The 12,126-nt window shown below is 40.0% G+C and overlaps 1 protein-coding gene across 1 annotated transcript; it reads left to right on the forward strand.

The window, feature by feature from the left end:
- Window positions 1–10,242: 10,242 nt before the first annotated feature.
- Window positions 10,243–11,322, forward strand: LOC116599016 (olfactory receptor 52I2-like). The gene has a single exon (XM_032358608.1). It carries the CDS (start codon window positions 10,348–10,350, stop codon window positions 11,320–11,322), a length of 975 nt encoding a protein of 324 aa, XP_032214499.1. The 5' UTR covers window positions 10,243–10,347.
- The last annotated feature ends 804 nt before the right edge of the window (window positions 11,323–12,126 follow it).

A 12,126-nucleotide genomic window follows, 5' to 3' on the forward strand; every position in this document is an offset into this window, starting at 1 on the left:
ACCAAAAGACATCTGACAGAATGGGAGAAGATCATTGCAAATGACATATCAGATAAAGTGCTAGTATCCAAAATCTAGAAAGCACTTACCAAAACTAAACACCCCAAGAATAATCCAACCAAGAAATGGGGAGAAGACATGAACTAAGATTTCTGCCAAGAAGACATCCAAATGGCCAAAAGACATATGAAAAAGTGCTCAACATCACTGGGCATCAAGGAAATCCAAATCAAAACCATGGAGATAATACCTCACACCATTCAGAATGACTAAAATTAACCAGTCAGGAAACAACAGATGTTTGCGAGGATGCAGAGAAAGGGGAACCCACCTACACTGTTGGCAGGATTGCAAGCTGGTGCAGCCACTCTAGAAAACAGCATGGAGGTCCTCAAAAAGCTGAAAATACAGCTAACCTATGACCCAGCAATCGTACTACTGGGTATTTACATTCAAGATACAAATGTAGTGAACCAAAGGGTTATGTGCACCCAAATGTTTATAGCAGCAATGTCCACAATAGCAAAACTATGGAATAAACCTATATTTCCATCAACAGTTGAGTGGATAAAGTGTATAAAGAAGATGTGGTATATTATATACATATATATGTATATGTAGATATATTATATAGATATCTATATATGTATAGATATAGATATCTATATAGATATCTTCACCAAAACTGTCTCTTTGTATAGAAAATGAAGCAGAATTAGAATAGATCAAAAGAAACGAAGTCTTGCCATTTGCAATGACATGGATGATACTGGAGGGTATTATGCTGAGTGAAATAAGTCAACCAGAGAAAGACAATTATCATATGACTTCTCTATAGGAGGAATTTGAGAGGCAGGGAACGGGCTTGTGGGGGGTACAGAATGAAAAATATGAAACAAGATGGATCAGGAGGGAGATAAACCATGAGACTCTTAATCTCACAAAACAAACAGGGTTGCTGGGGGTTGTGGGGTAGGGATAGCATGGCTGGGTTATGGACATTGTGGAGGGTATGGGCTACAGTGAGTGCTGTGAAATCTGTAAGCCTGATGATTCAAAGACCTGTACCCCTAGGGCAAATAATACATTATATGTTAATAAAAATAATTTTTAAAAAAGAATGGTCCAGTGTCATTCTTCTGCATGTGGCTGTCCATTTTTCCCAGAACCATTTATTGAAGAAACTGTCTTTTTTTCCATTGGATATTCTTTCCTGCTTTGTTGAAGATCAGCTGACCAAAAAATCAATGGAACAGAATAGAGAATCCAGAAACAGACCCTCCATTCTGTGGTCAACTATTAGTTAACTTTCTAGCAATGGAAACCTTAGGGAGGGATCCATATAGAGAGCTGGAAATAACAGATTCTTATAGCAGGAGCCAAAGATCTTTAGTAATTGATGTCTCTAACTGCACCCTGACCTCAAGAGACTGATTAAACTGATCCAACTCTAAGGAGGATTATTTTGCTGTTTGGAAAATTCTGCTTCATTTTCTATACAAAGAGACAGTTTTGATGAACAACTGAAATCTTCATTAGGTGGTATTGTGGTTGAATCCTAATGCCACAAACTGAAATTCCTCCCTTGGAAGGTACAACAGGGTCCTAATGAATAGTATCTCCAGCAAAAAGGGCTGTGTGATTGAAATGGGATTGTGTATCAGTACTTATTTGTCAGTATACACATATGCACACACAAACACTCCTGCACATATACACCTGACATTTGCCCTTATGCCTAGGTTTTATGTCCAAACAAAGCTTTGGCCTAATGAACTGTAGACAAAATTTCCTAGTTCCTCCAACATAACTTCTGAGGTTCAATGCCTGCAGTCCGTGAAGATTCCCACTACTGCCTAAAATCCATCCACCTGTTGACTAAACCCTCTCTTCCTTTCACATTCTACTTTCTTATTTTATGTGTCCTAGGCCAGTTAAGTGTTAGATTTTTATTTTTAAAAAGACCATAGAGTAATACTCCATTGTATATATACCACATCCTTATCCATTCATCTACTGATGGACACTTGGGCTGCTTCCATAATTTGGCTATTGTAAATAATGGTACAATAAACATAGGGGTTCATATATCTTTTTAAATTAATGATTTCATTTTTGTTAGTTAAATATCCAGTAGTGTGATATTACTGGATGACATGGAAATGCTATTTTTAATATTTTGAGGAAACTCCATACTCTTTTCCACAGTGGCTATAGAGTTTGCACTCCTGCCAACAGAGCACGAATGTTCCCTTTTTCCTATGACCTTGCCAACACTTGGTATTTCTTAGGTTTTTGATTGTAGCCATTTAAAAAAATTATTAGCTAAATCATTAGCCTCTACATTCTCCTTCCTGGCTGCACTCTGGGACTTAAAGCCATACCCCTGATGTGATTTTTATTTTTTAAAGATTTTATATATTTATTTGAAAGAGAGAGAGCACAAAGGAAGAATGAGAGGGAGAAGCAGACACTCCGCTGAGCAGAGAGCTGGATGCAGAGCTCCATCCCAGGCCTCTGAGATCATGACCCAAGCCAAAGACAGACATCCAACTGACTGAGCCACTCAGGCGCCCTGATGAGATTTTTCAAAAGAGTGGTCCATACTAGAGCTTCTCAAATGTTAATATGCATGTAAATCACCTGGAAGGTCTTATTAAAATGTAGACTCTGATTAAATGAGTCTGAAGTGAGGATGCCTGTGTGGCTTAGTTGATTAAGCATCTACTTCAGCTCAGGTCATGATCCTGGAATCCCAGGATTGAGTCCCATGTTGGGTTCCCTTCTCAGCGAGAAGAAGTCTGCTACTCCCTCTGTCCCTCATCCTGCTCTCATGCTCAAATAAATAAATAAAATCTTAAAAAAATAAAATAAAAAAAAATAAACGAGTCTGAAGTGGAAGACAAAATTTTGTATTTTTAACAAGCTCCCAGGTAATTGTACTACTGGACTAAGGATCATACTTTGAGTAGCAAGAGTTTAATAGACCCTGATCATTTCTTATAGTATAAAGACTCTTCTACCGGGAAATTTAAAAACTCCTTATTAAACAACTCTGGGTGGAAAGGAAGAACTAAACAAATGTAGAATTTCAAAAAAAATGGTATATACTGAAGATATTTCACATTAGAATATATGTGAGGGGCGCCTGGGTGGCTCAGTGGGTTAAGCTGCTGCCTTCAGCTCAGGTCATGATCCCAGGGTCCTGGGATTGAGCCCCCCATTGGGCTCTCTGCTCAGCGGGGAGCCTGCTTCCCAATCTCTCTCTCTGCCTGCCTCTCTGCCTACTTGTGATCTCTCTCTGTCAAATAAATAAATAAAATCTTTAAAAAAAAAAGAATATATGTGATAAAATAAAAGCAGAAGTCGAAGAAAAAACTTCACTTTTTAAAAAAATTTTATTTTCTTTAGACACAGAGAGTGAGACAAAGGGAAAGAGATAGGGGCAGAGGGAGAGTGAGAGAATCTTAAGCAGGCTCCACACCCAGTGCAGAGCCTGACAAAGGGCTCAATCTTACCACCCTGAGATCATGACCTGAGCTGAAATCAAGAGTCAGACACTTTATCAACTAGGGTACCCAGATGCCCCAAATGCCCATTTTAATAAAATAAGAAAATGAAATTTATAGGGTTAGAACAAATTAAGCTAAAATAAACCAAAAAGAATAAAGATTAGTGAATAAGTAAATACATATAGTTTAAAAACAATAATAAATAGAATACGTAAAAATCCTAGTTATGTAATACAGTGAAAACAGCAGAATAAACAAGCTGAAATAGGGACACTGAAGGACTCCATTGAAAAGTCTGTGTTTTTCTTCTTTTCCTGCTTCTGTTCTTGCTAGGACCTGCACCCCTACTTTACACATACAAGCAATGTATATCCTCCCTGTAAGAGACAAAGAGTTAATGATTTCTTTGGAATCTTCCAGCACAATAGATAACATCCAAAGATGACCATCATATGCATATTCCAGACCACTGGCACTAGACATCTTGATGTTCAGACCCCTTGGCTCCAAGGAAATAAATGACTTACAAAAGACACCTGGATCATTGTCCTTGCTGTAACTGGTTTCTGGAAGCCTAAGAGGACACACACAGCAGACCACCATCCTCAAAAAAACAAACAAACAAACAAACAAAAAAAAACCCGGACCCCAAGCAAAGATGAGACTTTTTCCTTTCTGAGTCTCTTAGGTGCTCTGTCTGGGTCTACACTCTCTCTATATCTTCAGTAAACTCTGCTCTCACTCTGTCTGGGCTCATGTTTGATTTCTACCCTGTATGTAGCCCAAGGATTCTCCTAGCAGGTTCTGTGGGACCCCCTCTGGGTCCTTGGACTCAGCCTGCCCACATCGTAGCTAATCAAATCAAGGATAAAAGGGATAGCCCAAAATATAAAATTAAAAAAGGACAAGAGAAAATAACCACTGAAGCTGATTAAAGAAAATAAAAATGACTAGAGAACATTTTGCACAATTCTATGCACATAAATTAGAAAACCTAAATGAAAATGATATAGTATAATGCAGTACATTCTATCAAAATTGATCTCAGTAGGGGTGCCTGGGTGGCTCAATGGGTTAAGCCTCTGCCTTCGGCTCAGGTCATGATCCCAGGGTCCTGGGATTGAGCCCCCCATTGGGCTGTCTGCTCAGCAGGGAGCCTGCTTCCTCCTCTCTCTCTCTCTCTGCCTGCCTCTCTGCCTACTTCTGATCTCTCTCTGTCAAATAAATAAATAAAATCTTTTAAAAAAATGATCTCAGTTGAAAGCACAAATCTGCACTTAAAAAAAAAAAAAAAGTTAAGAATTACTCCTGATACCGAACTGGGCCCTTGGGCTCTCTAAACAATGGAAATTGGTAATAGACCAATTGGGAGTTTCAGGTAAGGCTTTTTTGGGTTTATACTAGCACACAAGGGAGGCAGCACAAAGGAAAGAATCCTCAGACTGACTGCCCAAGGAGAGGTAAGGGAGAGTTTTTTCAAGAAACACGGGTGGTAAAAGGATGATGTTAAGTCTGGAGAGGTGGGTATTTCCTAGCACCTATGCACTTAAATGTCATCCTTCCTCATGTGCTGCATGTCTAATTAATATGTTAAATCTCCACGCCTGGGCATGATGTTTAGTGTTAAAATGATGGGAAAGCGTTGGTGATAGTTCAGCAGTGGGGTCCATCTTGGGGGAGATTCATTTGGTCAGGTCTTCACCAGTCTTTGTAGTCTAGTCTCTCCTTTCTGTAAGCCTGCTCCTTTTAGTAAGCATGGTGCCCCCACATTCCTGAAACATATGCTATGTAAGAGCATGGAGTTTTAGCTATTCTGGAAGATCTATTACTCAGGACATACAGCTTCAGCTACCAAGGATTGCTGGACTTGGTGGTTAGGGTTGAGAGGACCAGAGTCCAGTCCCTGCTCTCATTTCCACAAAACAAAAACAAAACACAAAACCCCACTAGATTCAGACAATTTTATAGGAGACTAGCAGAAAAAGAGAGAGAGAGAAATTGTAGAGAAAGAAAAACAGTCATATTTTTCCTTACAAAGTATTACACTGATGGCTGTACCTGATAAAAGCTGCACAAAAAAAAGGGAAACTAAAGACTAACTTCCTTACAAGTACTGATATAAAATTCTATTATCAGCAATGCAGAATTCTAGTACCACACCTTTATTCCTTTATTCCTTTTCAGGCTATGTGTGATAGCTTTGTCCAATAATTAGTGGTATAAAAAGCTGGGTATCCTTCCATATCATGCAGGCTATGACATTCTGAAAGGAGAAAAAAAAAAAGATGCTGAAAAGTCTTGCTTCTACATAGAATACCTTTCCTTTATCATTATTCCCTTGGGTCTTTGCCCTTTTGGGAGTGCCTTTTCTTCCTTTTGGAACTCTTCTGTGTGGTTCTGGGTGTGGTGACCTAAAAGCCACCCCTTGTTTGTGAGAATCCACCACTGCCACTTATGCCTCTGCAGGGGCCAGGGTGAACCCCAGGGGAAAGCAGTCCATCTGTCCCGATTGGCACTGTTGCAGCTTAGCTGCCTCATCTCACATTGGGGCTACTTGGGTTAGCAGTCCTTTTGTCTCCTGCATTTCACTGCCTGCCTGCTTTTCCTACCTGTATTCCACATTGTTGTTTAGGTTTACATTCTGGCCTGTTCTCTGAATTATCCTGTAGGCAATAGGGACCCACAAGTTTTAAACTTTTTAGCACAGCAGTTTTGGGGATTAATTCTCTTGCAGGTGTGAAGACTGGACCTTCTAATAGATGCTAAACCTAGTAAATTGAATTTAAACCACCCTGTGTCATCATTAGGAATATGCTGTCAGGCTGAGAAAGACATGAAGCACCCTTCCTCCTGTCAAAGGCAACAGAATGTCTTCACCATTCACATCACTGAGAACTCTGTCTCTGATGAAGAATTAGGGAGCTGGGAGCATGCAGCATTGTCTCTTGATTTTTTTTGTATTTCCAATATCTCTATATCCTTTTCCACTAAAAAAAGAGAGAGAAATTTTAACTTGTGCTGGTTGGGCTTCTCCTTTTGTCTTCTTTCTTCTCATTCCTGCCCCATCATGATGCCCAGGCAGAAGTCACAGCCTTTAAAATGTGGTCCATTCAACCCTCTAGCCTCATCTACTGTCATTCTCTTTTAAGTACCCTGCATTCTATCTTCTCTGGTTTATTCTCTGCTTGGAGAATATTTTGTCTTTTTGTGCTGAGGTCCATGCCCTTCCCCTAGTTTGAAAAGCTTATCTTCCTTGGTCTACATTATACTCTTTCCCTCCTATGTCAAATAAGATTTTATAACACAATGAGGTGAGATGTATTTAGCCCAACCTAAAAGCCCAGGCAGAACTGAGGAACAGTGAAACGAACTTTGGGAGATTAAGTATACTATCAGCATGAAGAATTCTACAACAAAGTAAAATGAATTATGACTACTAGAATTTGAATCCTGATTCTCTGACTTAGAAGCTTCATGACCTTCTATGCACTTCAGTGTCATCTACAAAATGTTGATGTGATGATCATTTAGAGGGTTGTGAAAATGCAACAAGAGATCACTTTTGTAAGTCCTTAGCAGGGCACTTGGCACAAAGCAGGCTTTAATAAATCTAACTCATTGTGGGCCTTTTGTTTTCTTTTCAGGATTCACTCTATATTCTCCTAGGTATCTTCTGAGCACTTGAAAAAAAAAAAAGACTCTTCATCCACTAATCATCTGCTTCCTTCTGTAATCTGGAAAGCCCCAGAGGCCAGACCACAGAGGGAAAAACAAAAAAACCAGTCTCTGGAGGAGTTGCAGTATTTGGCTGTTGGCAGAGGCCAAGAGAAGCGGGGGTGTCCAGGTAGAAAGCAGGATGATAGAGATTCTAAAGGGGAAAAGAGGACTCCAGTGGGAGATCTTTGAAAGTGATAACACTCTTCATTGTGACTCTGTTGTTCATCTTTGATTTTATGTGGCTCTTCCTGCTCCTCCTGAAGGGTACTGAATAAATCCCTCTTCTTTTGAGTGAAAAGAAATGTGGACACATCAGAGGAAGCTGAATAGAGAATACAACAGCAATGTGGGTAACTGACCTGGGGACTTGGTGTGGGGCTGATGGGAGTTTAAAGGCCAGGATCAACCTAGAAAGGAAGATATAAGTCCTCCATCACACTGTAAAGGGCTGGCCAGGTTTGGTGGGTGGTGCTGATATGAAGATCACCACTTGGAAATGGTGAGAGGGTGGAAGGAGAAAGAAGGAATGGGGAACACTTTGCTTTGCTTCAAAGCTGAGAAAGGAAGGAGTAAGTCCAAACTTTCGATAAGGGAGAGCCAGTTTTCAGAGTCCAAGGGGGAGTTTTGAGAAAAGAAACTGAGCAGTAGGACTGATTGGGAGCACATTTATTTGGTTGTAGAGGGGAGGCACAGGGTTATTATAAACACAAAGGCTCCATTCAAGTAAGTTACGCATTATTGCTTTTTTCTTTAAGACAATTTAGATTTGAACTGTGTATTTCTGACACTTAAATAGGAATGAAAAATCCCATGTATTTGTGATTTAGTTACTGAAGTTGACTTGTGTAAACTTTTCTTTAGTGATTGGCCCTCCAGGTTTTCACGTAAATGTCTACAGGATTGAAGGAAGAGGCAGATTCTCAGTTAGAAAAGTCTTAGAAGAGCTTGACCAAAGCTATCTTAACAGTACACCTCAACGATCAGGAAGCAATTTTATCTGCATGTTGCTCTAGGTAGTAGCTATGTGGGTGTGTTCATGTGCTAACTTTATAAAAATCTATGAAACTGTACACCTGAATCTGTACACTTTACAGTATGTTGTTACACTTCAAATAAAAATTTAACAAACTTGGGAACAAACAGTAATGTTAAATGTTTTGGATAGGGCAAGTAAAATAAAAATGAAAGAAACTACTAGATCGACCACACATCATTGATGGGGACCACCACTGATCTTAGCAAGAAAATTTTCAGTAGCAATAAAAAATGAAATAGAAATGAAAAGACAACTAACCTGTCCTGTCATTTGAAAAGATTAATAAATTATACATAAACCTCCAGCTGTACTAATTAAGATGTAAAACATATGAGGACAAAAAACCCTCAAGGGAATGAAAGGTTTGCCCAGCGAGAAGTTGCCAGGGCTGGATAAAGGAGGGATGAGCAAGGAAAGCTGGGACAGCCCTCAGAAGAAAGGTGGATATAGGGCAGTGCCAGAGGAGGAAAATCCTGGATCAGAGGTGAGTGGGATGGTGGGGGAGGCATTCTCATCTCTCAGGTTCCTCTTCAGCTCTTTAAGCAATGATGGGTCAACTCTGAGTTTGTGGCATCCAGAAAACACATGACAGTCTTAAGGATATGATGAATTATTTTTTCCCCCATTCTTTACTATCATCCAACTTCAAAAAGCTTTCCACTGTCTTCTCATTGTCTATCACTGACAATGTCTCACCCAGTGGCTATACATAGCAAAGTTCTTTTAATATGACCACGAAGCAGAGCTCAGTACTTTATTCAACCTGTTCCATTATAAGGCATTTCTATGTTAGGGATTTTTGTTGTTGTTGGTGGTGGTGGTGCTGGTTTGTCGGTTTCAATAAAGGCCAGTTTGTAATCATCCTAGAAATTTGGATTTTTAGAAAACTTCTGAGGACTCCTATCAAGCCTGTTGGTATCTGTGTATGAAGTCAATTAGTGCTAGCGGCTAAATAGAAGGAGCAAATATATGTTCTATGGTTAGGATTGGGAAAGAGGAAGAGTGTCTAGTTGGTTAACAGAGAACATGTCTATTGTAGTCTGGGATCCTGGGGCAGTCCTTTCCATCAATCTGACATAACCAATTATTTAGGGATATACTCATGATGAAAAATTAAAAGGGAAAGTGGGGATCATAAATATTTCTGGACAGTTTATTATCTCCCACAGAAAGCACTAATATTGTTCTCTTCCTGAATCCATCAATTTATTTCTTCAAGGATGCTTTATTCATCTATTGTCAAGGCACTGTACTGAAGACACAAATGTGATGTGTTCAATCTTAAGAAGTTCATTGTTTCATTCAATAATTAAGGATCAGAAACTTAACATAAAAAGTTAGAAGACAAACTCCTCTGTTTTCTCATTCATTCTATGGAAACTGTTTGCTATGATCTTTTTTTTTTTTTTTTTTAATAGACTTGTGTATCACAGCTATGGGTCACACACTTGGTATAAGGCCATGAGTAAGACACACGTAGTTAACTGATTACAATAAAGTCATAGGTAGAGTATTAGGATTTTCAGTTTACGTCCTTCAGAGGTCAACATGGGAGATTCCATGAAAGCTCAGAAAAAGATACCTAATTTAGCCTCAGCATGGGATGGGGAATGAAGTAGAGAAGACTCCTCAAAGAGATAAGCCATGAGCCAATACTTGAATAATAAACAGAAATTAGGAAGGTGAAGAATACTAAGATGGAAGGAGGAACAGGATAAATTGTCAGATTTCCGTTTTCTGATCTCGTAGTCCACTGAGTTGAAAATGCCACCAGGTGGTGGCGCCTGGGTGGCTCAGTCGGTTAAAGCCTCTGCCCTTGGCTCAGGTCATGATCTCAGGGTCTTGCAATCGAGCCCCGCATAGGGCTCTCTGCTCAGCAGGGAGCCTGCTTCCTCCTCTCTCTGCCTGCCTCTCTGCCTATTTGTGATGTCTGTCAAATAAATAAATAAAATCTTAAAAAAAAAAAAAAAAGAAAATGCCACCAGGTGTCCCTAGCACTATACAGTGGGGAACAAGTCTTACAGGACTACATCCATTTCTTACATTGTTTTATGTGTTAACAGGAAAGCAGTTTCATCTGTGATGCTGGGGATACCAAATAACCACACAATGGAAAACCCTGACACCTTCTTCCTTGTGGGCATCCCAGGTTTGCAGTCTTCACATCTTTGGCTGGCTATTTCACTGAGTGCCATGTATGTCATCTCTCTGTTAGGAAACGTACTCATAATGACTGTAATCTGGATGGATTTCACTTTACAAGAGCCCATGTATTGCTTTCTGTATATTCTGGCTGCTGTGGACATTGTTATGGCCTCCTCTGTGGTACCCAAGATGGTGAGCATCTTCTTCTCAGGAGACGGTTCCATTAGCTTTAGTGCTTGTTTCACTCAGATGTATATTGTCCATGCAGCCACATCTGTGGAGACAGGGCTATTGCTGGCCATGGCTTTTGACCGCTATATAGCCATCTGTAAGCCCCTACACTACAAGAGAATTCTCACACCTCAATTGATGCTGGTAATGAGTGTGGCCATCACTGTCAGAGCTGTCATATTTATGACTCCATTGAGTTGGATGTTAAGTCATCTGCCTTTCTGTGGCTCCAATGTGGTTCTCCATTCCTACTGTGAGCACATAGCTGTAGCCAAGTTGTCATGTGCTGACCCTATGCCCAGTAGTCTCTACAGTGTGATTGGTTCATCCATTATTGTGGGTTCTGATGTGGCCTTCATTGCTGCCTCCTATCACCTGATTCTCCAGGCAGTATGTGGTCTCGCCTCAAAGAATGCTCAGCTGAAAGCATTAAGCACATGTGGCTCTCATGTGGGGGTTATGGCTCTGTACTACCTACCTGGGATGGCATCCATCTACGTGGCCTGGCTAGGGAAGGATACAGTGCCCCTCCACACTCAAGTGCTGTTAGCTGATTTGTACCTGGTCATCCCACCCACCTTAAATCCCATCATTTATGGCCTGAGGACCAAACAAATACGGAAGCGAACATGGAGTTTGCTAATGCACTGCCTCTTAGACCACTCCAAACTGGGTTCATAAACACACATTCTGTTCAGATCTCGAGCAATCAAGATGACTCAAGATCAAGCATTCAAAGACATCTTAGAAATCTGTAGAGCTGGTTTGGTGTGTCTAGCACCATAAAGAGTTCTAAGATGAAGCTATAAAGTGTATTCTTGTCCAATTTTCTGATTTCTAGCAAGAATGCGTATGAAATGATTAATTTTCTGACATTTTTAATGATTTCAATCAACTAGTATCTGTGTGTAAGTCTGGGCAGAGAATATAGATTTGGGGTTTTTCTTTCCTTAGCTTCTGACCCTTATTTTCAAATGAGTATCAGTTGAACCAACTCTTTGGCCCCTCACACCTGACTGATTTTTATCAGGATTATTAATTTACTCATGTGATTATTATGGAAGCAACTATTAATATGTAACCCTGCCTTCTGGCCCAGTGATGAATCCACTCAATCTGGGTCTACTTGGGTCATGTGCTTATACATGGACCAGAGACCTCTAGTCAAACTGAGACCCAGTTTATCTGAGGAGATATAAACTTGGGATCACTATGGTCATTTTCTAACCCGTGAACTTGGGAAGAAAAACATGTTCCACAGCAAGATAAGCAGATAAGCAAGATGAGATGAAGAAATGGGAGTCTCTGGTTCTCTGATTCCAATTCATTTTGGGCACCTAGGTGCATCCCTGTTATTAAATTCTGTAAGATACTTCTATATTCTTTCAATTTATCCCTATTGTTAAGCTAGTTGGAGTCAGGATACTAATCACCTGCTTTTTGCTTTGAAGTAACAGAAGCTAAGGCAATGTGAGTTTGATTGTG

This window comes from Mustela erminea, chromosome 9, assembly GCF_009829155.1.
Source record: "Mustela erminea isolate mMusErm1 chromosome 9, mMusErm1.Pri, whole genome shotgun sequence".
Classification (NCBI taxonomy): domain Eukaryota; kingdom Metazoa; phylum Chordata; class Mammalia; order Carnivora; family Mustelidae; genus Mustela; species Mustela erminea.

Excerpts from the sequence above, each read along its gene's own strand:
- LOC116599016 (XM_032358608.1), top strand. The coding sequence starts at position 10,348 with ATGCTGGGGATACCAAATAACCACACAATGGAAAACCCTGACACCTTC.